We start from the raw sequence: 24,837 nt of genomic DNA, 5'->3' as shown, positions 1-24,837 counted from the left end.
TGGCATAGGAGGTGTGTTTCTGAGGTGTTTTGTTTAATTGTTCATATGCAGTATGTAGTTTACACTTTTAAATGCTTTTTTCCCAGGTGATCGTGGAACATTTTGTTGAGTCCCATCCCAATGGCCTTCAGGTCATGTATGATAAGCTCCTGGAGTTTGTCCCCCACCACTGCCGCCTCCTTCGGGAAGTCACGGGTGGCGCTGTTTCCAGGTAACCTGAGGGCCCTGCCTCAGCCCCACCTTGGCTTGCGGACTCACACCTGCTAACTGCTGCGCCCGGCCCGCTGCTAGGACAGGCTTGCAGGAGCAGGGTCTCCGGGAGCGTCCTCATTTGGTGGCTCCTGCCACCATGCCGTGGGGCAGGGACATTCAGCCTGGTTCATGGAGGAGGAAGTCACTGTGAAGCTAGAAACAGGGCTGAGTCCCTGCAACAGGGCCTGTCCCCTTTCCCCTCTGCACAGCTGAGTCCCTGTAGCAGGGCTGTCCCCTTTCCCCTCTGTACTTGCTGTAGTTCTGATTCTGGGGTCTAGTGTGTGAACACCAGTTCAACTGATGAGTTTCATGCCGATGGGGAGGTCGTCTTCTGTATGGTGGGTCTCCGGGACTTTTCAGTGCTTTCCGGAGTCTGCCAGTCTTCCAGCCATTGCCATGGTCCAGCCTTTGGGAGTCCTGCGATCTGTAGACCGGGCCTTCTTTTTGAAGGCTGGGTGGAGAGGATCCTGCTCCTGGACCCAGTGGAGGAGGCTCCTTGTGGTCGGGGCTGGAAGCTCCTGCACATATGGAGCTTCACCACACAGTGCTGCACCCTTTCCCCAGCGCTCCTCCTGTGCTCATGGCGCCCACCCTTCCCACCAAATCCCCATTGCTCGTGAAGCCCCAGCTAAGACTCCCTGTCTTCCGGGACACCCTCTTTTGTCCTGATGGTCAACAACAGTCATACCCTGGATTCCAGGAACCTTACCCTTGCTTCTGTGGGCTGACATTCCTCTTCTAAGAGGCCACCCTGCCATCAGGGCCCACCCCTCCTCATGTAGTGCCTTGAAGACTGCAGCCGCCCAGGAGTGCTTCACCAAAGCCTGCTGAGCTCAGTGGTGAAGGGGAGTCCCTGAGGGTTTTCATGGACAGGCATCTCAAATTTATGTTTCTTAAAAACAACAAAAAAAGTATCTGTGGTCAAGTCCTCATGTTCTGCTTGGCCTCTCCAGCACCATCTTGTGTCCACTGCACCAGTGCATTGAGGCCTCATTGTGCCACTTGTAAGGATTGTGTTGAGCTTGGATTTGGGGTAGGCATCCAGTAGAAGACAATATGAAATTGAAGAAGCCACGATTGTGAATAGCCGATCGTCAGACTTACAGCCTAGCTTTGGTTTCCACGTGTCAGGTGGAAGTATCTTCCAGTGTTGGCAGTATCTGCAGCTTCAGTGTGGCAGATTCATGCAGAAGCTCAGGAGTCCCAGGCACCTCCTGGCCCCTTGCTGTTCACCTTCCCCTGTACTTCTCAAGTGCGGGCCCTGGGGCCTAGGCCTTCCTCAGCACACTCCTGGCCTCTGGCTGCCCATGCCTGCTGCCTCCCTATCTGTTCTCTTCTGTTTTACCATCTCCCCCCAAGAACATGGAAACTGGCACCACCTACAGCGTTCAGGACTTTCCTTCCCCAGTGACACACCAACTCTTCTTAGTCCCTGTGTTCACTGTTAGTTCTGTAAGGTCTTAACATTTCTTTGGGGGATTTAGTTAGATATTTACTGTGTGAATAAGGCTATCCTGTCTCTTGACGTTGACTGTGTTGTGACTGTGTTATGGTATCTGTGGCTCACAGCCAGCTGCCTAGCAGTGTCTCTCATTCTGTTCAAGGGTCTGTAGCGGCCCCACGTGGCATTGGCCATGAGGGAAGCAGGCAACTGCCTTCATTCACCTCCTGTGTCCTCAGTGGTTCTTCTTCAGGACCTAGGCGAACTGCATGGGCTTATGGAAGCTGCCCCTGGACAGGAGGCAGTTTCTGTACTGACCTCCTGTCTGGATGCATTCTGCTGAGGAGGACAACTAGTTCAAGGTTCCGGTGTTGTTTAGTACTTGACAGAACACTGAATCCCCACTCAGAATGGCAGTTAGCTATAAAATCCCAGGTTTGCCAAACAAGACCATTTATCCCTTTACATTTTGAAGGAAGACTATCTTAAAATAGAGAGTCTTGCTCAGTGCATGGCAGTCGGGTGCGGGCAGTAGATGTGTCGAGCCATGGGTGCTTTCAGGTCTTCTTTCACCAGGACTGACAGTGCCTCCCGAGTGCTGGACGCCATCCTGGATGCTTTACAGATGTTGGTAAAGCAGCAACCCTGCACAGTCAGTTATTACTGTGCCCATTTTAAAGACTAACCACAGCACAGGAGTGAGATGGTCTGCCCAAGACCCACCATTTGAACTCAGGCTCACTGGCTCTGAAGTGTTGCATTTATCTCAGTGCCAGGGTTGTGATTTAGAAATACAATATCCAGTGCTAAAAACAGCAAAAAACACACACCAAGCACATTGGGCCATTGCAAGTTTTTGCATCAAGCTTTGCTTTTGGGATCTCACCTGCAGTGTCACAGACTTTTAGAATTAAAGGTGATCTTCAGGTCACTGGATTAGTTTAATTTGCAGTGCCCTGGGGTTTGTGGTGTTCTATTGATTGCAAACTTTTCTTTCCCAAGGCACGAGACCACTCTTTCCCAAAACAAGCTCATGATGGTGGCCTCTGGGAGAGGGAAGTAGTCCCAGGTGGGCACAGTGGTTCTGCCTCGTCCTTGACACCAGCTATAGGAGTCAGGACCCAGGAGAGTTGTCGGGGCTGACACAGTACTGAGGTCCAGAAGTGAAGTAGGAACTCGAGTCTGGGGACAGCTAACTGGCACACGGTGGTCTTTAAGAAGAAGGTCGGAGTGGGTGTGGGGCTGAGGGACTCCTGGAAGAAGTTGCAGGGTGGAAGTTGCTTTTGGGTGTTGGAGCCTATGGGGCCCTGACTGAATCCTGCTAGTTTCTTACAGTGAGAGAGCCACCCCTGTTCCTGGGTACGACTTCTTGGTGAACTCGGTCTGGCCAGAAATCGCACAAGGACTGGAGGAAAAGCTGCCCTCGCTCTTCAATCCTGGGGACCCTGACGCATTTCACCAGGTGACTTCCAATCCTGGTTCTCAAAGGTGTTGGCCTGAGACTTCAGAGCAAGCAGCATGTTCTCTTCTCCATTCTTGGTTCTGTGGTCTTAAAAACAGAAACTTGAGTTGCTGAGTGGTTTACCTTAAAACACATTTTTTTTTTTCAAAAAAATTAGGAAGCTCTGCCTTTCCCTCTTTTAAGAATCATGGTATCTTTTAGAAGGTCCTGGCCATGGCTGCAAACATCGTTCCTGCTCTGGCCCACTGCTGCCGTGGCCTCCTGTGCCTGTGCCTCCCTAGAGCTTGGTTGGGTCCTTGCTGGGCAAGCCTTGGTCTCAGATGTGGTTGGTTGGTGGTATGTAGTGCTGCTGTCAGTGAGGCCCCTTCCTGTCTGCCTCCTTTGTGTTTTAGACTTGGGGATCTGCTTTCCCCCTTTACTCTGATTTCCCTTCTGCTGTTTGGGGTGTTCTGTCCTTTCTCTGCATAGGTTGAGTAACCTTGGTAGGAGGTGGAAGGCCTCTCACTTCTTCACTTAACCGAGTTGAGTTGGTTGGCGGTCTTTACCTCCTCCTGACCGCTTTTCATGCCAGTCATGCCTTCTCAGAGCCAGGCTGGCTCTCCTGTTGCATCCGTGGTCTCAGTGACCGTACTGTTCTGAGAACTGCCCCAGGCCCTCGCTCTGTTGCTTGCTCTTGTTGGGTATGAGCCCATCCTTCCTGGGCCCTTCCCTTTCTTCCTGAAGCCCGCGCCAGAGGCTTGCAGTGAGGCTTGCAGGTGCTAACCTTGATTGCAGTGAGCCCTCAGCCGTGTGTGGGGGTCACTCTTCTATTTTTCTGTTGGGCATTGACTTGTCAACATGTGACACTGACTGTGGACTTTACCGAGTCAGCTGTGGATGCACTGACCCCCTGGCTGAACCCTTTCCCTGGCTGGTGGAAGATCCTCTGAGCCTGGTGTGCTTAGTTCACTGTGTCGTGCCTCACGTGGACTTTTCTTCTACCTCACCTGGGACTTGCTGGACTTCCTGCGGAAGGCCAGCACCTCTCCTCTGTGCGGTTTCTCCAGGCCCTCTCCTCTCCAGCTGCGCTTTCCTGCCATTCCTTCAGCACCTGCCTGCAGAGCTGCTTCCCTCCCTTTCCATGTGTGTGTGCCTGCTCTAGATTCCTTGGGACTTGTCTTTTGTTTCACTGGGTCTTTCTTCAGATGTGTCTGTGCTTTGAGTTGCCATAATTTCTGGAATTTGTTGCTTCTCTTCTGATCTGCCTGCTTAATCCCCTAACTAATGCACGAAGAGGCACTAGGTGAGCGGACAGAGCCTGGGCCTGGAGGCTTGACGGTGGCGGCTAAGACACAGCGCAGCAAGCCTTCTTGTCAGGATGTGACCCTCTGGGCTAATGGCCTCGTGTTATAGAATGCTGAGTCGCATGCTGGCTTGCGTTGCTTTTGACAGAGGACAACTTCTGTGATGTTAAGAAGTAGGGCTTCCTAAGTTAGATGGCATGAGCAGAGTGTGGGTGGCTCACGCAGGAGCAGTGTGGGGTGCTCTGCGTTCCACTGTGCTCCTCAGGTCATGGTGACCAGGTTGGCTCAGGAAGTGCTGCAGCTCAGCCTTCTAAAAGAACTTAGCCTAAGTCTAGGCCAGTGCTGGGTTCTGGTGGGCTTAGTTTCCACAGGTGTCCGTCGGCTTCGAGAAGTATTTTCAGCTGTAGGCCTTAAAGCAGTGTTTCTTAAGGAAAGGGAAGTGCCTTTGTCTCTCTGGTGGCCATTGAATGCAGAGATAGAGCCTTACTTCACAGTGGCCTCCTGGTCCCAACCCCACACACCTACCACCCTTAGGGATACAGAGTGCCACCCAAATCTAGGTGAAAGAAATGATACACCTGTAGCTTCTGCTGGCATACAACCCCTGTGTGAGCAGACATCAGCCTGCGTGGTTCAGGGCTAGGGGACTCGGGGCACAGAGAGCCCCGAGAAGACATGTGCTAACTGGCTGGGTCCTGCCCCTAGCTTTGTCAGAGCCTGCAGAAGAGGCATTGCCTGCTGCTGGTGGTGATAGTGATGGTGGTTGCAGCCTGGACAGGCAGCTGGGTGGCTTACGGCAGTGCCCGCTGTGCTCCTCCTAGAGCAGTTCCCACTTCCCGTCTGTGAGAGCCAAGTGGCTCTCAGTTCTCCTGAGAGCACTCTGCCCTTTTCCTTGTCACTGCTCAGTGACGAGTTGGACCACCTGCTGAGGTGCTGGTGGGGTGAGAACACTGTCATTATCCAGTTATGGACATAGGACTGTGTCCTGGGGTTTCCCTGGACATGGCTGCGTCAGCCCTGGGCATGGCCCAGGACTGCTGTGCGGGACCTCTTCCCCTCCAACGTTTTCCTGAGTGTGCCCAGTACTGCTGAGCCGCTGCACTGACCCCCTTGTTCTTTCTAGAAGTACACCATCAGCATGGACTTCCTAAGAAGGTTTGAGCGACAGTGTGGGTCACAGGCCAGCGTGAAACGGCTGCGAGCTCACCCTGCTTACCACAGCTTCAACAGCAAGTGGAACCTGCCTGTCTACTTCCAGATACGGTCAGTGCCCCACACTGCATGCACCTTCCCCAGAGCGCTACTACTGCTGAGCATGTGCCCAGCTGGCAGCTGCCTTTGGGGTCAGCAGGTTCCTGTTGGGAGTCAGTGTTGGTTGTGGAAGGTACAAGTATCCTGGAAGCCAAACTGAGCAAAGATCAGCCTTTTTCTGACAGTGGAAGGGAACGCTGGGCTCCGATGGGCAGACCCCTGGCCAGCTTCCTTGCCATGCCCTCCTCCGTGGCCGGGGCAAAGGATGGAGTGGAACAGCGGCCCATCTCCCTCTGCTGCACCCTCTGCTTCAGGTGTTGGGCCTTTCCCTCGGCACACAAGGGAGCCCTGCTCCCTAGGAAGAGGAAGACAGGTCGGGAGGGCCTCTGGCAGTGCCTCGGACTGACTTGGGTGTTGCTCCTCGCAGGTTCAGAGAGGTGGCAGGATCCTTGGAAGCAGCGCTCATACGTGGGCTGGAAGAAGCACCAGGTGACCTCTTAGAACTGGAGTAACAGGTGTCCCCCTAGCCATGCCCACCCCTCAGCCAGGCCTTCGTCCCAAGAGCACTCTGACTTTTTCCTGTCACTCAGGACACTGCCGCCACCACCACTACCCAAGTTTTTTTCCAATAAGGCAAAAGAAACCACATATTATGATTCATGGAGCTGCTGCATGGAGAGGGTCAAAGATGCTTGCAGACAGGAAGCAGAGTCCTTCTTGGTGCTGAACATAGTACATCAGGGCTGCAGTCCAGGGGCTCAGGCTGCTGCAGTCTGGCTTCTTACTGGCTTAGGGTGGCCACATGTAGGACCCCAAGAGTGACCCTATGGGAGCATGTGCTCAGCCTCCAGCCCCAGGGCTGGACACTGGAGGTGACCATCATAGGTGTGCAGACTTCAGAACATGTGTGTGTGTCTGACGGCCTCATCAGTTTTGTCATGTTTTTCTTGGTGACCACTAAAGGATGGTGTACGGTTTCTGGGTTCTTGGATGTCAGTGCCTGCTCTCCTTGGGACAGCTGTGTCCACTGTCAGTCCTCCTGCCCTGTTGGCCTCCACCTAGTTTCAGTCTGTCCTTGTCAGAGGTGGTTGTGCATAAGTGACTCCTCTCTGGGAACTGCTGAGGTGGGAGGAGAGGAGTGGACAGAGCAGATAAGACGGATCCAGCAGCCCTCGGCCTGGAGGGCTGCCCTAGAGCTGGTCTGAGGTGGCCCGCAGTGCGTGAGGAACAACATCCCAGGTGCTGGGCATTGCCTTTTCGCCCACATGCCTGAGGTGTGGGGCCAAGTGTATGAAGACAGGAGGACAAGCCATGGGGTCTTCGTGTCCTCCCTGGCAGTCCTTGGAAGGCCACGCCTGTGTTATTATGCATGAGCGTGCACACATGAGTTCTGGGCTCGCTGTGCCACACTCACACACGCCACGCCCTTCCCCCCAAGGGCCCGGCATCGGCAGCCACAGCTGACTGAGCCCGAGTCTCTGCTCCATCCCCAGCTGGGAGTCCGTTTTGCCTCTTGGCTTCCCACAGAACGTGGAGCAGCCTGAGCAGGTGTTGGTCAGACGAGCTGTTTCTGCCCTTGCTGGCCCATCGCCTCTGGAGACTCACTCTGCAGATTCTGGCACGCTTCTCCGTCTTTGCCAGTGAGGTAAGCGCTGGCCATGCGTCTCATCTGTGCCTAGGACAGGTGAGGGCCAGGGACCTTTCACGCCCACAGGAGGGTTAGATGCCCTGTGGCGTGCACGGACGGCAGCAGGCTGGCTCCTCGCTCGCGGCTAGCTGCCTTACGTTCTGCTCTGGCAGCTGTCCCTTGGGTGTATGGTGTCCCACGCTCTGTGTTTTCTTACTGAAGAGCCCCACACTGACCAGTCCACACTCTCTCTCAAAACCAGAAATCTTCACAGGGCCTGAATTAAAACATGTTCATCTTAATGAAAATTATTAGAAATCAAAATACACTTGGTATTTGAAGTTGAAATGAAAAGGGGAGTAGTCTTTCCTTTTCAAGGGCACCGTCCCCCTGCTCAGATGGCCAGGTGTGTGAAGTGCTGCAAGCTTCAGGCTGTCCGTAGATGTGTGGCAGCCATAGAGCATGGCTCTTGAGCGCCAAGTGCCAGCCTTACCAGGTCCCTGCAAGGTTCCGTCTGCGGGCTGCTGCCCTCAGTGTCAGACACAGGGAGCTAGTTGTCCTCTGTGTGCAAGCCCTGCTTGTCACTGTCTCAGAGATGGTGCAGAGTTCTTACCTTAGTCCATCTTTGCTGCACACAGCTGGCATTCCTTGTTGACTTACATGTGTGTGGACACTCCTGTGTCTTGCCAGCCTGCAAGCATGTAACCACTGGAACTCTTGTCCAGCTTTCTCGCAGGCCCATTTCTAACGAAAGTGCCAAGGAGATCAAAAAGCCTTTGGTAGCTGGTAGCAAAGACTCTTCTGCCTCTCAAGGAGGTAATGAAGACCAAGGAAGGGGACCTTCAGAGGAGAAGCCAGTGGAGTCCATTTCCAGTACTCAGCTGGTTTATGTGGTCGCAGACCTAGACAGGCTTCAGGAGCAGGTAAGCCTGTCCCTGAAGAGTCCCAGGTTTCTCAGAAAGAGGCTGGTGCCAAAGGCAGGCTCCTGTGGCCTTGTGGGCCTTGGAACCCAGGTATCCCGCGAAAGTCTGGTGCATCTTGCCTGTCCCGTGCCTCCCCAGCCGTCCTTGACAGGTCATCTCCATGGAGGCTTCTGCCAGTGTGCCTCCTGCTCAGCAGTGCCCTGGGCGCCGTTGGGAACCTGCACCTCTGCCCCTCCTCAGCAGGGGTATGCTGAGCAGAGTCCTGCTGCTTTGGTTGGTTAGCTCACCTCTGCTCTGGCACAACTCTTAGCTATTTTTAGTTCACTTACTCAGATGTTTTCTGTAATATTTGAAAGTGTTGACATATCAAAATTTCTGTATTTTCTCTATATAGTTCCCATAGCTTTTGCTTTTTACAATTGAAGAACTTTACGGGGTGAAGTTAGAGTGCATGATTCTGCTTTCCCTGAGTTTAAGGCTTTATTTGCTTGAATTGGTGCATTTGTGCACCTCGAGCTTGCTGTTTATAGTGGGCTTTCTTGGTGTCACAGATAGCCAGAAAATGGAAGGTTTCCACCCATTCCCTGGGCCTGCGGGTGGCTGTGAGCCTGTGGGCTCCCTGTGTCATCAGTTCCTCTTGATGGCACCGAGCCTCATGTTCCCTTGATGAACAGCACTAAGAGTCCTGATTTTAGTTTCACCACCCATTAACAATGTTCCAGCTTCATAGATGCAAGTAGAATTGCCGCTGCCTTAGTTTACAAGGAGTGATTGAGCATGTGGTGTCTATGTTCCAGCTTCCAGAGCTCTTGGAGACAATTAAGCCAAAACTGGAAATGATTGGCTTTGAGAATTTCTCTTCTATCTCAGGTAAAAACGATCTTCAGACTCGGCAAGTCTTTGAATAAGAAATAATTTGAGGTAAAGTTTCAGAGACTACGGGACAAGTGTGAATCAGCACTTTCTTTTCTAGTTGTGAATCCTTTGTCGATCTGCTCTGTGGATTTGACCCCTAAGATCTTGTGTTTAATGCTATATGATTTAGTTTACTGTAGTACACACTGCATACTGTGATCGTCTTTAAAACCAAGCTCACCTCTGGGCCCAAGCATAGTGACCAGTCCTGCCTTTCTGCCTCTGCAGCTGCCCTGGAGGACTCCCGGAGCTCTTTGTCAGCCTGTGTGCCTGCCCTGAGCAGCAGGGTCATCCAGGACCTGAGCGAGTCTTGCTTCAGTTACCTGAAGGGTGCCCTAGAGGTACCCCGGCTCTACCGAAGAACCAATAAGGTCAGCATCATTCACCAAAAAGAACTCTGAAGTGGGAAGCTCACTGAGGGCGCTGGAGAAGAGGGCAAGATAGCTCCATGCAGCCATTCAGAGCCAGGCTAGAGGGCAGAGGCCAGGCCAGGTGCAGTCAGGCTCCCTGACACCGTAGCTGAGGTGGGTGGTGGCTGAGTGCACTTTCTTGCTTCCTTTCAAAAGAAAGTATCTTAATATTTTTAAAATCCTACTTAAACATGTCATATATTACAAAATACTTGGACTTACAAAATACCTTGCTGCCTTCTTGTCCTGGAGGTACCTGCTTTCTCCTGTCTTTCTCCCAAATAAATTCAGACAAACTGAGTTTAAAAAGTGTGTCAAGGCTATGTGGGGTGAGCACTTGCCTGGGCAGGCCCTGCATTTCATCCCAGCACCACAAAAATAAAAGGGAAAAGGAAAAAGACGTTTGTAGGATAGAAGGCAGCACATGCTGCTGCTGCTCATGGTTGTGTCCTAGAGCAGACATGGGTTTGAGTGTTGAGCGTTCCCCCTGAATGCCCACTTTCCCACATTTGATGATTGTTCTCATCTTATTCTTAGTAGAGCTCATATAATTCTCTGATTTTCTTTTTCTTTCCAGTTGTAAAGTTAGATTTCAGACTTAATTTAATGTCTCTTGGTTCACTTCCTAGAGCCACAAGGGTTGTAGAATGGAGGGCCTTGCCTGTGCTAGGTGGGCCCTGTCCGTTGCTGCATGGCCATCTGTCTAGCGTGCTGTTGGGGGTGCTGGCTGGTCCCTGTGGCAGAGCTGGCATTAGTTAGGACAGTCTTCTCCACAGTCCATCTGGGATGTGGGCTGGGATTGCTGTTCCTAGCAGAGCACTTCCAGTCTGCACCTTCCTCTGACCTGATGCCCCCTTGGAAGTAGAGAGACCGGCTTGCTTTCCACCCAGTGTTGCACCAGCTCCCTTTCTGCCCTGTGGGCTGTTGGGTGTATTCGCTTGGGCGTGAGGATGAGCACTTTACACAGACTCACTGCTCCTTCTATGATGGGCATGTTGATGGGTGGAGAAACCAAAGCTAGGAAGGGTTATAGGCTGGTCACTCAACCACTTCTCAAGCTCTGGTCTGTTGATGAGCCTCACTGATGCCCCCTGGTGGTCAGAATTCAGCCCCACCCCACCTGTAGAAGCAGTTCCTGAATTAAACAGGATTAGCAGGATATTATAGATGGACAGTTTGGGGAGTCCCAGGTGTGGGCCTGCGCTCTTGACTGCCCTCCTGCCCCAGATCTTTCTGTGGACCTCTCCCATTAGTGTCTGGGAGGACAGTGGTTGTGCACACTCTGACCTGGAACGTGCCCTGTTGACATTATTGCAGGAGGTTCCCACCACAGCTTCTGCTTACGTGGAGAGTGCACTGAAGCCATTTCACCAGCTCCAGAGTGGACACAAGGACAAGCTCAGACCCTCACTGGTACAGCAGTGGCTAGAAGAAGCACTTTCTGAGAGCACTCACAGGTGCGCCCTGCTGAGGAGCCCCTGGAAGAGGCCCATGGGCATTCCCAGGTGTGCGTGGACCTGTAGTGGGCCCACCACAGTAACTGCCTGCTCCTGGGCACCTCAGCCACACCCTTTTGCCTTCTTCGCTCTCAGCTCAGGGTCACTTTCTTCCACCCAGACCACCGCCAAGCTAGCCTGTGTTCTGCAAGCCTCACGTCCCGGGCACTATCTGTGCTGCTGTTGCCCCTCTGCCCTGTTCAAACCCTCCCTGTCCTCAGCTCTGTTGATCCAGCACAGCTCTGGTCATGCCCCTTGAGTTCATACACACGAAAGACCTACATGCGACCTAAATGAGGACGCACACGTTTAGAAGCAGCCTACAGCTGGCATGGCAGTTTCTGAAGCCCCAGCCCTTGAATGCCTCTTCATCTAATTAAGTCTGCTTCTCGAACGCTGGTGCCGAGTCACACTAAAGGGTATCATTTGAAGCTGGGGTAACCTAGCCGAAGAGCACTTGCCAGCATGCACAAGGCCCCAGGTTCCATCCCTAGCACTCCACCAAAAAAAGAATAAGCAAAAATGTTTCATTATCAATTTTGTTTAACTGTTTTAAGTATTAATTTTTGCAGTATGTTATGTTCAGTTCTTATGCATCAAGCAGCCATTAATGAATTAGTTTAGAACATAACAATGATGTAGAATGTTTTTGTGGGCAAATGTATTCCAAATGCCAAATGACCAGCTTATAGAATTAAAAATGTAACTTGCTTATGATTTAAAAATTACATGCAGAGTATTTTGAAGACAGAATTTTACTTAAAATTCTAGGAGTCTTACACTTTGGAAGATGAGCTGTTCCCTTCAGGGTTTGGAATGACCTCTGTTGCTTGGCTGTGGTTACACTACAGGTTTCCACTGGGTGTGAGAAGGCACAGGACCTGTCAGTCTCTCCTGGCGTTCAGCCTGGAGTCCCAACAGTCCAGTTCTGGAGAGATGCTGTGCTAGGGACTCCAGACCCTTCCCACTGTCTTCAGAGACAGCATTTACCACAGTTGGGTCTTATTGGAAATGAATTTTATCTTAAGAACATCTTTGTTCAGAGTCGGCCACAAGGGTTCCGAATGTTAGTTTCACTGGTACCTGTGTCTGCCCAGGTACTGTGAGACTGTGTCAGATGTCCTAAGCTCTGTGAAGAAGATGGAGGCGAGTCTGAAGAGGCTGAAGCAGGCCAGAAAGACCACTGCAGCCAGCCCCGTGGGCCCCAGCAGTGGCATGAGTGATGACGACAAGATCCGGCTGCAGCTGGCCTTGGACGTGGCATACCTGGGCGAGCAGGTACTGGGAGCCGCCTCAGAATCAGCAGCCCAAACTCGGGTCCCAGGACCCAACAGGGACCTGGCGCTCCCTCAGGTGCTGTTGCCGAGGCCAGGTCATCAATCCCATGGCCTAGAAGAGGAAAGTTGGGCCCAGGCCGCTCTGGGTTAAAGGGTTTGTACCCGGAGCAGGAGAGAAAGAGGCAGGAGAGTGCCAAGAGTTTCCATTGATGGCCAGCTGTGCTGGCAGCTATGCGGGTCACAGGTGCAATTCCCATGCCTTCTGTGCCTGGGTGGGACCGTGTTGCCCTAACATGCTTACCAGTGGTGACAGAGAACACAGCAGTGCCCTCCTGTGGATGCAGGAAGTGAGCTGGTACAGCTGCTTGCTTCCCTCCTGGGTGGTGAGGCTGGCGTAGCCCATCCGTGGGGCAGCCTCATTCTCAGCATCTTCAAGCTGGCAGGTGTCCAGATGGCCCCTATCCAGATTTTCCCCAAGCAGTCACTCCTCAAACAAGAACTCTGCCAGAGAGGGGGAGTGAGGCAAGCCACATGTCCCTGCCCAGGCCCTCCTGGAATCCAAGTTTCTGTTCTGAGCTTTTGGATGTCTCCTGCAAAGCCCATTGCCTATTGCATGTCATAAGAGAAGCAAAAAGTTTGCTGTAGAGACATGGAGAGTAAATAAGCAAAAGGGAAACAGGTGGGGGAGGCAGGGACAGGCTCCCACAGTCCAGTGCCAGGCCAGCTGCATGGTGCCAAGTACTGCCCAGCCTTTTCTTCCCATTCTGTGCACACACATTATTCTTGAACAAAAACAGGCCCTAACAGGCACTTAGTGGCTATAGTCATCATAGTAGGTCAGCACCAGTGTGTTCTGTCCATCTCAAGGTTCCAAGAAAAGGCTGCATGGAGAAAGCAAGAACTCAGGCCAGTACTTGTCTGGAAATTCTCCACTTAGAGAACAATTCATTTTTTTTTTTTAGTTGTGAATTTCCTCTTGAGAACTTTTTTTTTTTTTAAGTCCTTAAAAGAGGCCCTTGTGCTCTTCCATCTGATTTGAAGGACTGAGATTAGGTAACATACTGGCTTCTTAGGATGCAGAGGGTTTGACCCAAAAAACATGAAGTTCTGCAGTAAGTCAACCCTTTTTTCCAAAGGAGAAGGTTCCTGCAGGTCCTCAGGGCACTGCCCTCTTCTGACTTGATCGGGTGTTTGGTGGCTTCTCGTGTGTGTTTCTTTGCATCTGGCTAAGCTGCAGGACAATGACTCATTCTCATGTCTTTGCAGATACAAAAGATGGGCCTGCAGACAAGCAACATCAAAAGCTTCACAGCCCTTGCAGAGCTGGTGGCCGCTGCCAAGGACCAGGCAGCCACGGAGCAGCCATAACATCCTGGTGGCCCAAGGGAAGAAAGCAGCTCTGTTCCCAGCAGAGAGGCGCATCCATCATTGCCCAGCAACGCCCACACCCACCTTAGCACCTTTGGATCTCCTTTCACCTAAAAAGAACAAAGGCCTTTTTCCATTGTATGGATCAGTTTTTAAGACATTTGAAACTTTTTACTGTAGTTTACAGATCAGATGATTTTATTTTTATTGCAAATCTTAGCGTGGAAGAGCTGATTCTAAAGCAGGGTTCGAGTTCATGCATAGGTGGGGCCCAGCTGTGTCCCAGGCTGGCTGAGTGCTGGGACTGCATGGTGCTGCACCAGTGGACACACTGTCTGCTCACGGACAGGGACCCAGCACCACTGTTCTTGCTGGTCTCCTGGACCTATCAGGAGCCAGAGCTGGAGGAGGAGATGATTTCCTGAATAAAGGAGTGCCTGCTGCAAGCCTGCGCCATCCTGTCCTCCCATGAGTTCCCTCGCCCTGGGTAGCACGGCTCCCCTGCGGTCCCTTACAGGGCACCTCCCTGGGCATGGGAGCTCTGTCCGAACCAACACCAGAATGTGCCTTCTGCAGGCCAGTGAGTCACCCTCCTGATAGGCCGCCACTGGTGGGCAGGGGGGTTGCCCTCCTGGTAGGCTGGTGCTGGTAGACAGGGGGCTCCCAGCCAGTGGCTCCCCAATGGACCCTAAGTCCCCAGCCCCCTGTTCTGCCTCTCTCACTAGCCTCAGAGCAGGAGGTGGGGTGCAGCCCCAGCCCCCAGCACAGGCATGTTGTCTCCATCTCACAGGTGGGGAACCAAGGTGGGTCATTGTTTGGAGACGTAGGCAAGGTGGTTCCAGACCAGTTGACCACCTGCTAGGCTTCCCACCCTCCCTGTGTCTACCTCTGCAGAGGGTGGCCTTGGGTAGTGACAGTCCTCTGTCGGAGTGTCTGCCTGGGGCTTAGGAAGGAGGAAGCTGGTGGTTACAGAGTGCTGTCTGCAGCTCTCCTTTCTTTCATCTGTTGATGGTTTAAAATACAGTGCTGCTTCCTGCTGGGAAGAGCCGCTTTCCCCCTGCTGCGCAGATTGAACACACCTCAGGGCAGCTCCAGGTTCCCCGGGAGCCACTCTGCATCCCCAGGGTCTGCCTACACAAGTGGCCACCAAGGTGGTGGCTGAACACAACAGAAATCCAGTCTGTCACACTTCTGGAAGCAGAAGTGCAAATGCAGGTGGCCCTAGGTCCTGCTCCCTTCAAAGGCTCTGGGGTGGGGAGGTGGGTGTCTTCTTGGAAGCCGCTCAATACAGCTCACTGGGAGGAAGCGGGAGGTGCCCCGGGTGGTTGAGGCCTAGCTGGGTGAGCAGGCTGACATCTCCACCTCTGGGTGCCTCCAGCCCATTCCCAGCTGGGACTGGATCCAGCTGTAGGTCAGCTTTGGAGCTGCTTTGGACTCAGGCTGGCCTCCTGGTCAGAAAGTGGCTGCAGCTCCCGTGAATGCTTGAGTTGCCCAGGCAGGGCTGCCCCACAGCTTATCCCCTCATGACAGGGGAAGCAGGGGGACCAGGATGCTGTGCAGAGGGCAGTGCTGAGCACACTCCCTGCACCCTGCAAGTGCACCACAGACCAGGCCCTGCCGTGTCACTACAGGTCTCCGCAGCACCCGGGCCTCGGTGGTTGTGGCCGACCCCAGTCTCATGTATGGGCACTTTGCATCCCAGGGAGGTTTCTCCCAGCTCAGTGGAAGAGTGCATAGGGCAGACGGACCCCATGCTTGCCGCTGTCGTGGCGTGCCGGTGAACTGCGCCGTCTCCCTGACCCAGCCGCCCACCTAGAACTGCACAGAAAGCAGCACGGCAGTGGGCAGCACTGCTCCACCTGCAAAGCAGGAGGCCACCTTCCCACAGGCAGAAGGCAACACCTTGGGACCCCAGCCACAGCAATGCCACACTGGACGTCCCAGGAGCCAGGGTCCCTGGTGTGAAACTCGGCACCTTGCAGCTGATTGTTAAGGGCTGCTGTGGTTCTGGGAACCCTGCCACACACCTGTGCTCGCACAGGAGCTCCGGAGGCTGGTGTGTACTCAGTCTCTGCAGAATGCAGCCGCTGGCTGGGGACCTGGGGCCTGGACCTGTGTCCAGCACGACCAGGGCTATGGCTTCCCTCAATTTTTCCTGAGAGGTAGAAGCATCGCCAAGGCCATCCAGCCTGCCCGGTACCTACCTCTTCCTTGGCTTTGCTGAGACAGAAACTGTGGGTCTGATCCGTTGAGGGGCCAAGTGTTTGAGAAGGTTTAGGACCCTGCCCTCTGCTCTTGGGACCCCCTGAATAGCAATCCAGCCCTCAGCCCTGTTCCCCTCTAGGTCCCCTGACAGACAGGCCTTCCACCACACAAGCCTGACTCTCCTGCTCCTGGCAGAGGCACCCAGAGCACATGGGCTGCCCCCCCCCCCCCAAGAGCAAGGGGTGACGAGAGCTCTGTGGACTGTCAGCTGAATGGCTCGGCAGCCCTGCTCACAGTGGAGGATGTTACTAGCCACCTGAGGATTATCAGCCAGGGTGGTAGGATTGCTCTAGCATGATATCAGGTCTGTGTGTCTTTCTGCAACCACATGTATCATGGGAAGAAAAACTAAGGCATTGTGGGAACTACAATCTCACATTCAGTTCGCTGAGTATAAACCCAAGGCAATGAGACAACATGTGTTTTAATCTTAAAGCCCAATTTCTATTAGAAGAGGACACTTTGGTTTCAGAGACAGTGGATCTGTTCAGACTCCCCCTCTGAAGAATCGTCCTGGTACAGCACAGGCTCCTGCCTCCCTCATTCTCCACTCACACCTGTGTCTGCTCAGGTGCCACGTTGGCAAGGAGCCACGCTGAACCACCAGGGGCGGGGAGGAGAAGGTGGCAACAGGTGGCCGATTCTGCCAGGTTTGCTCTTCTGCTGGCCTCAACTTGGATGGCCAGGCACAGTGGCCTTGCAGGGCCTCACACCACATTCAGAGGGTTGTCTACACGGCCCAGGAAGTGCAGGGCACCCGAGTCCTTCTCATAGATGGCGAACAGGAACGGGCTGCTCAGCGTCACCTCCAGGGCCTCAGACATGCTGGGCTGCTGGGCAGACTCTGCAGGCTGCTCTTCCTCATCCGCTTTGAGTTCAAAAAGAAGGCTGTTCACCACCTGCAAGGCAGTGGAAATTGCCTCTGTCCTCGGGCACACAGGGCCCAAGGCAGGGAAGGCGCCTGCAGGCCCACCACAGGACTCCAGCAGTTCCTGCCTCCCCTGCCTGTGCCCTCCGTCTCCACCCACCACCTTGCTGGGCAGGATCCCTGGCTCTCTCGCCAGAGAGTGGCTCCTGAGCACAGAAGAAGCTGCAGGACAGAGCCTGGCCAGGGACACCCCCACTGCAACTTCCAGGGAAGACCCCAAGTCCAGGCCTGGTTGAGCAGGGCCCAAACACTCCTGGAGCACTAGAGGCAAGGCTGGGCAGGAGCTGCTGTCCTGCACTGTCCCTGGGAAGTCCCGGAGGGCTCTGGCCACGTCCCTCCCAACATGGCCTACTCCCCTGCAGGTCTTCTTTCCCTCCTGCTCTGACAGCCTCACCCACAGCCCCGTTTGTGTCCCATCCACACCTCCCCTAGGCCAGCACCAACCTCTCCCACTCTGAGGTCGCCATCACTGATCCTGCCCAGGTTCGCCTCTGTGCCCAGCAGCGTGGGCAGCTTGGCCCGAGCCAGCAGATCCTGCAGGTCGTAGGAGCCTTGCAACTCCAGCTGGGGCATGGTCAGGCGGATGACCCTGGGGAGATGTGTGGTCGGGGGGCTTCAGGGGACAAGGCAAGGGCTCCCAGGAACCCAGGGGTATATGCTCCTTGCTCCTGCCCCTGAGGAAGGGGAAGTCTAGCCCTCACCCAGCTAGGTCATCCTCACCTCTAGGAAAACCTCAGTAACAAATACAAAGAAATCCTTAAGCGTAAAGGAAATGGCATGGGAAGGGCCCGCATCTCCAGGGCTTGTCCTGGGGACTGGCTAGGCAGCTTTTGGGCTTTGCTCTGCTCGCTTCTCAGGCTGGCTGTGTGGGGGCACTCCTAGGAAGTCCTGAGAGGTGTCACCCCAGCTGGCTGCAGGGTGCTCTGGACGGAGACTCTGGGCAGGGGCTGTGGTCTTGACCTCAGCTTGTGCAGTGCCAACCCATTAGCTCCAGTGACCTCCACCTCCAGCTACTTCCTCTGGCAACTTTGAGGGACACAGGCACTTCTGGTGACAGACCTAGCCCTGGTCAGTGTTTCATGTCCACAGCCAAGGCTTCAAGCCATGGGGGAAGCCTCACAAGTGTCCCCGGACAGACATGTGAATGACTGTGTTTCTGCATAGTGGCTGGTGCTTGACCCCAGGGGAGAAGGGACCTGAGGTGGGCAACCCATGGCCAGCCGGAGGGCGCTGTGGGCTGCCAGAGCTCAGGTGGGTTGGCACCACACAGGCCAGTGTCAGTGTTGCACCATTAGTGGGCTCTGGAGTCAGGCTGCTGGTGGAGGCCCACCATGGAGACAGCTCCATGCCAGGATACTGGGATGGCCAAGGTGGCGTGTTTTAGGTCAGGTGTATTCCATCACAATTCAAACTAAGACCCTCAATGCATACTGATTTATCATTACAATATTATAAACCTAAAAAACTCAAAGTAAAAAAAATAAAACTCTCAAAGAGAGTTGGCATCAGGGTCCCGACTCTTCTCCCTGGTGCTGGCCCTGGGCCAGACCCTGGGCCCTTGAGTCTGGAGGACCAACAGGAGGAGGCCAGTGCTCTGCAGGAGGGGCTGCCACAACAGAAAGAAGAGCAGCTGAGGCCAGGCCCTCCCAACATCAGTCCCCGGAGGCTCTGGGGTGTTGGGACGGGCCTGAGTGTGGGGTTGAGTCCCTTCTCAGAGAGTGGCTTAGGTGTTTTCTCCCGCAAAACCTGGGCTCACACCGCTCTGAGAATTGGGTGCTTCCTCTTCTCCCAGCCGCGCCTGCGGAGCCCAGGGGATGGAAGGCTGGGAGGTTCTGGTGGACACCCAGGTCCAAACCAGCCTGGCACCCTGGGCCTGTCCCACTGTGCTCACCCTCCTACCCTGGGCTAAGCTGGCACAGCTCCCCCAGTTTCCAAGGCACTCAGAAGTTCCTACCGGGGAGACAGGTTCTTCATCCAGGCCAGGAAGTCATGGTGGAAGACGAGGGCTGCGACCCTGTCCAGATCAGAGGCACAGTGCGGCTGGATCAGCAGCAGGCATGAGCTTTCGCCCAGGGGCACGCGGGTCACGGAAAAGTTATTCTGCACGTCAGCCCAGTGCTGAAAGGTGCCAGTGCCCGAGAGCATGGGGACGGACACTGAGGTGCTGTTGTCCACCCAGAACTCCTGGGGCCTGGGCAGCAGCGAGAAGCCCTTCATCTTCCCTGCAGCCCAGACAGAATAGGAGGGGATGGTCAGCAGCCGGGCAGGCTATAGACCATGGCAGCAGCAGTGGGGCCTGGGCCTGGGCAGCCTTGGCCAGGCTGCTCTGCTCCTCTCCTTCCCCACCCTTAGCCTCCTTCCCCACCCAGCAGCCACCACTGCCCCGGGCTCAGGCCCACACCTGCCAGAACCCAAGGGCTGCCCATCTTCCACCCAAGCCTGGCTGCTGAGCCGCTGCACTTGCTGCACCCGGGACACCAGCCCTGAGGCTGAGGTCCAAAACCACCCTCAGGGACTGGCCCTGGGCTCCTGATGAAGAGCCCACCAGACCTGCCTTGCCCAGCCCAGGCTCACCTTGCTTTTCCTTACTCAACATGACCCTTTAAAGCAGCATTAGGGCCATAGTTCAAGCACAAGTGCAGAGATCTCCCAACACCCAGCCTCGGCCATTGACACCCTACCACAGCAGCCCACTCATCAGAGTAGCCAGCTGTTGCCCAAAGCCATAGTTCACAAGGGCTCACCCTGGTGCTGTACCCAGTGGGACTGGACAGTGGACAGTGGTGACCGTCCACCATGGCAGCTTCACAGCCTTTCCTGCCTGAGGCCCAAGGTCCTCATGCAGCCCCTAAACCTGCTGGTAGTGCTCAGCCCCCACTACCGCTCACTGACCAGGCCCCAGCCCTGGAACCCAGGCTCTAGCTCTGCACCTCTCTTGCCCAGGGACAGGCAGGACTGAGGACCAGTGAGCTGGGGTGGTGGAGTGAGGTGAAGGCAGCCCGCAGGAGGCCCCAGGGAAGCCTGGTCAACAGGGGCCCCATGACGGCCCTGACCCCTGCTTGGTCTCACTTGTACATCGCCCTGTCCTAAGAGGCTGAACACAGCTCTGCCCTCTGGATTGGGGCCTTGTGAAAGTGGAGTGGCGTTGTCCTCGACCCTCAGAACCTTCGGTGGGAAGGTGACAAGGGCCACTGTGTGAAGCCATATGAGCAAGAAGCAGAGCATCCCCTTGCGTGGACCCCAAAGGACCTCAGTGGAGCTGCCTAGAGGGACACAGGACTTTTCCTCCAGCCACAGTGATGGAAGTAAACCCCCGCAGCTAGCCTGGGTGGTGGTGCCCCTCCTGCCACTCAGCTCAGCGTTTGCCCCAGAGGCGGAGTGAGTCCCTGCAGTTGGCGGTCAGCTCCCATGGAAACTGGAGCTGCAGGAAGCTCAGGGACCAAGGACACCCGAGCAGCACACCTGTCCCCGTCCCGCCGTCTGCTAAGGGTGTGGGACTTAGAACACCACCCTGTGGCAGCACAGCAGAGTGACCAGGGGTTTCCTCACCATGGAAGTGGACAGAGGTGCTGAAAATCAGGGTGCTGTCTGCTCGGGCCCCTGCCAGAGGCCTGCCTGTTGTCCACCCTGTCACGGCCTGCAAGAACCTGCCAATCTTCTCAGCGGCAAGCTCTGGGTCTGAGGACAAGTCCAGAGAGCGCGGGAGGACCACAGGGGCAAAGGTGGCCAGGCCCTGCACAAAGGACTGCTTCAGGCGCAGACCAGGGGCTGTGAACAGGCCCACCACTGTGGACAGCAGCAGTGGGGCCTGGCCACTAGCCCCACCCTGGGCCACCAGAAGGCCCTGGGTGGCCTGCAGGGCAGAGAGGACCCTATGCCCATCCAGCCGGGAGGTGCAGCCCTGGTCTTCCCCAGGTGCACCCAGGAATGACTGCAGCTGGCTGGCCGTGGGGTCCAGAGCTCCCAGGTAGAAGGAGGCCAGCGTGCCGAAGAGAGCCGTTGGGGAGAGGACAGCCGCGCTGTTTGCGCCCCATGCCTCGCTCAGCATCTTGTACATTCGGAAGCCCATGAAGTTGGCCATCATCCCCACCTCTTGGGCTCTCAGTCTGTCTTCAGCCTCCAGTTTCTCAGCCACCAGTACCAGCTGGGCACGCATGGCCTCCTCGTCCACTGGGGCTGTCTTGGCCTGAATCGGCACAGGCGTGAAGGTCGGCTCTTTGGGTGTCTCCAGGTTGGGTTTCTCCAGCTGGACACAGGTGCTCTTGGGGTAGAAGAGGAGGTGGAAGGGATGTACGTACACCCGGTCGCCAGTGGCCAGGCCAACCCAGGCCAGGAGGCACAGGACTGTGGCCTTCAGGGCCACACCAGCAGGAGCCATCTCTGATCACAGCAGCGCTCACTCGTCTGTACCCTGAAACAACATTTGTGAAGGGTAAAGGTGACTATCCAGGAGGTCCCCAGCCAGACTTTCAGTTTACCCGGCATTCCCTGAACTACAGAGCCAAGAGGTGCCCGGGGTGCTCTGGTGGTGGACAGGAGGGGCGGAGCCAGACTCCTCACAGCCCAGGCGCCAACACCTGGCTGGGGGCCGAATTGCCCTGTCTCCGTCCATGCATTGAAGTTGTCCCCAGGACCCCAGCAAGTGGCCATAGTTAGAGATGGGGTCTTTAAAGAGGTGCTTAAGTTATGATGGGATCCTAACAGTGGGACACACAGAGGGACAGCCACTGAGAACACTAGGGCCGGGCCGTGTCTGCAAGACTAGAGAGGCCTCAGCAGGAGAAGCCTGCTGCACCCTGACTCTGGACGCCAGCATCTGGGCTGTGAGACAATTGATTCAGACTTTGAAGCCCCAGGCTGTGGGCGAGAGCCCTGGGGGCTGAGGCTTCCTCCCAGTGAGCAGGAAGGGCCAGCGGTAGATCCAGGTGGAGCCCCTGTGCTCCCTGCTGAGATGCTCATCAAGTGACTCTGGATGGTTTAGTGTCCTTGAGATCCTAACTGCTGTAGGGCTTGACCCAAACCCCGGCCTTCCCCCTCATCCCCAGCTCCAGGCCATCTTCATCGACCCGTCCAGTGGCCCTCTGGTCTCCAGGACAATGCCTGTCCAATCCTGTTCCTTGTAGTTGGTCTCGCTCATCTGTGCTGGGCCAGGAATAGATCCTTTAAGTCTCTGATGTGCAGCCAGGGCTCAGAGCCCTGCCCGAGCCACAGTGGACACGGCAGCCAGGTGAGCCCTGGAGGCCTGTCCTTCAGTGCCCAGACGGCTCCAGCCTCAGCTGAGCAGAAAGGAATGAGCTGGCCAGGGATGGAGCTGGCCAGGGATGGAGCTGTCCGGGCTGGGCAGGGGAAGGCAGCTGGGCTGGCCGGCTCTCCACGCTGTCTGCTCCTCTGGGTTGAGGGGAGGGAGCTCGTCCTGCTGGTGGCTCAGGTCAAGACATGTGGCATCTCATTTGCTGCTTGCAGGGGGCGTGCTACATTGCCCTGTCACTGAGGCCATTCTGCCCACCTTGCTGTGCCTTGGTCCCAGCCTGGCCTTCCCTGTCCTACCCATCTCAGCCCTGATTCATGGGCCTTGCCTGGTGAGCTGTCTGCGCCTTACCCTGTGGGCCTGGATTAACACCCCAGGTCCTTGAGTTAACTGGTACTTGGATTAACACCCCTAAGGCCTGGCCCCAGGGCAGTGCTGCTGGGAGGTGGCAGAGCCCTTAGAAGGAGTGGCCTCATTGGCCTCCACGGCACCCCATCATAGGTCTGTCCTATCCTGGGCTGGAAATTCCAAATCTGAGCCAAAATGAAACTGTTCGCGTCACAGTTGACTATCTCAGAATCTCCTGGTGAGGCAAAGCTGCCGGCACCTGCCTGGCCTCCACACCCCCACCAGGACACTGAGGCCTCCCTGTGTCCCGTCCTGCTCAGTTCACCTACTGCCAACGACCTTTGATTTTTGACTTGGCGCCTCCTCCCCCTCTTCCCCATGCATCAGACCCAGTTTACTCTTCTCATGAAACATGCAGTGGACAAAAGGGCAGGGCCTCTGCCCCCGCCCCAGGACCTCCTGTGCAGACAGGCCCCTGCTGGCCTCATGGGGCACCCTGTGGGCTTGGGGAGCACAGCCTTCCCACCTGCTGCTCCTGCAGACTGCTCCTCTGGGGGCAGCATGGTGGCCCTGAATTCACTCTCAGCAGGGACCTGGGGCCAGCGAAGGGGGCAGCCGTCCTTCCCAGCCTTTCCCTGCCCAGCCTTTCCCCCGAGGGTGACGCACACTTGTACACTGCCACAATGGCAGGCGGTGTCTCCGCTGTCCAGCCAGCTAGTCTCGGTCACCCTGGCCTTCTGGAGGCTGCCTGGAAGCACTACTGCTCTGTTGTGCGGAAGTGCAGGTTTGTCTGTCTCCTCCCATGTGAAGGCAGCCCCACAAGAGCCATTTCCGCCTCGTTCCCAAGGTGGCCCCAAACAGGCAGCTGGGCGAAGTCATCAGTGCCATGTCGCAAGGGACAGAGAGGTCCAGGGGCTTGCTCTAGGGCCCACAGCCAGTAGGAGACAGAATCAAGACTCAGCCAGACCCCAGGGCGCAGCAGGTGGCACCGAGGCCCAACTACGTTGCCTCTTAAGGAACACCAGGGCCCGCCTTTCGCCACCTACAGGAGCAGGAAGCACTTCCGCGTGGTCAGGCTCTGTCCCTGTGGGCCTAGCCCAAGAGCCAGCATTGTCTGGAGTCTGGCTTTATGTAGGTTCAGGAACAGAGTGGTGAACAGGTTGCACTGACTCAGACCTCCATCCCAGGACCAGAGAGAGACTCTGCTTAAGGGTCATGCAGGTGGAACACCCTGAGCCCTGCGGGGCCCTGAGACCAAGCCCCTCCCTGTCCGCTGCCTGTACATGAAGCCTGCTGTCCCCTCAGATGGGAAGAGACCCAGTGGACTATTGGCCACAGGGACACTGGTCCTGGGCCAGGTCCTTCACCCTCGAGCCCCAGGTCACCAGAGGAAGCAGGAGCCAGAGGCGATCCTGGCTTGCAGCTAGGAAGAAGCCGTCTCCAGAGCCCAGGCAGTGGCTGGGGAGGACGGCCACATCTCAGGGTCTGGCCTTGCAGGTGGCATGTCCCCTGTGAAGCGTGGCCGCCACAAACCCTCATTCTTTAATATTTTATTTTTTTAGTTTTTTGGCGAGCACAACATCTTTGTTTGTATGTGGTGCTGAGGATCGAACCCGGGCCGCATGCATGCCAGGCGAGCGTGCTACCGCTTGAGCCACATCCCCAGCCCACAAACCCTCATTCTTGATCCCGGATGAAGGAGAACAGCCCCTCCAGCAGCTCTGCCCCTGGCCACCTCTCTCAGCCCACAGCTCAGCTGCAGCCAGGGGAAGCTGAGGTCTCCACTTACCTCCTGCGTCAGCCCTGGACCAGTGCAGCTTTGCCCTGGCCGGCCACCAAGGCCCTCTTTATACCCAAGAGTGGGGTGGAGCCGTTCCCAGGCCACTCTGTACACAAGTGGGGGAGGACCAGGGCGGGGGCTGCAGGTTTAGCCAGGACTGGCCACTCTGGGACCCCTTCCAGGAAGTTCTGGCAATCAATGTGGCCCCTCAGCTGAGCAGATGGGCTGGTGCAGCGTCCAGTTACACATTGACCCAAGTTCACCAGAGCTGGGGCCCTCTTGTCCTTCAGCTGGGCTGTGAGCCTGAGGCCCACCATCAGGCCTCCTGAATCAGCCCCCCCAGGGGGCCAAGGTCATGCCGGAAGAGGGGACAAGGGCAGGGACAGGGCTGGGGGGCTGCTCGACACCGGCAATGTGTGGCCAGATCAAAAGGCCCAAAGTGCTCTCAGCTCTATCCTGGCCATCCACCCTGTGGGTGCAGATGGTGGGCTTGGACACTGATGGACTCTCAAGGGGAGAGCTGTGTGATTCAGATAAAGAGGTGAGGGGTGCGGGACAGCTGA

At 55.7% G+C, this 24,837-nt stretch overlaps 2 protein-coding genes across 3 annotated transcripts in view; one reads left to right on the top strand and one right to left on the bottom strand.

Annotated features, from left to right (window-relative positions):
• COG2 (component of oligomeric golgi complex 2) overlaps window positions 1–14,156 on the top strand; it is a 33,281-nt gene extending 19,125 nt beyond the window's left edge. For both annotated transcript variants that reach the window (XM_081298054.1, XM_081298055.1), the window contains exons 8-18: window positions 87–211; window positions 3,029–3,155; window positions 5,562–5,701; window positions 6,117–6,178; window positions 7,183–7,334; window positions 8,042–8,239; window positions 9,037–9,109; window positions 9,383–9,525; window positions 10,882–11,021; window positions 12,158–12,338; window positions 13,604–14,156. In XM_081298054.1, the coding sequence (XP_081154180.1) occupies window positions 87–211; window positions 3,029–3,155; window positions 5,562–5,701; window positions 6,117–6,178; window positions 7,183–7,334; window positions 8,042–8,239; window positions 9,037–9,109; window positions 9,383–9,525; window positions 10,882–11,021; window positions 12,158–12,338; window positions 13,604–13,705 (1,443 nt within the window). In that variant the 3' untranslated portion in view covers window positions 13,706–14,156. The remainder of the gene's footprint in view (window positions 1–86; window positions 212–3,028; window positions 3,156–5,561; window positions 5,702–6,116; window positions 6,179–7,182; window positions 7,335–8,041; window positions 8,240–9,036; window positions 9,110–9,382; window positions 9,526–10,881; window positions 11,022–12,157; window positions 12,339–13,603) is intronic.
• A 2,220-nt stretch (window positions 14,157–16,376) lies between these two features.
• On the bottom strand, window positions 16,377–24,371 carry AGT (angiotensinogen). The gene is made up of 5 exons (XM_081298069.1): window positions 24,284–24,371; window positions 20,448–21,309; window positions 18,853–19,120; window positions 17,343–17,487; window positions 16,377–16,869 (listed from the first exon to the last, which is right to left on the bottom strand). The coding sequence occupies exons 2-5, from the start codon at window positions 21,274–21,276 to the stop codon at window positions 16,678–16,680; spliced, it is 1,434 nt and encodes a 477-aa protein (XP_081154195.1). The 5' UTR covers window positions 21,277–21,309; window positions 24,284–24,371; the 3' UTR covers window positions 16,377–16,677.
• Between the last annotated feature and the right edge of the window lie 466 nt (window positions 24,372–24,837).

Source organism: Spermophilus citellus (assembly GCF_964194105.1).
Source record: "Spermophilus citellus genome assembly, chromosome: 6".
Classification (NCBI taxonomy): Eukaryota; Metazoa; Chordata; class Mammalia; order Rodentia; family Sciuridae; genus Spermophilus; species Spermophilus citellus.
This window is presented reverse-complemented; position numbering and strand designations above follow the sequence as displayed.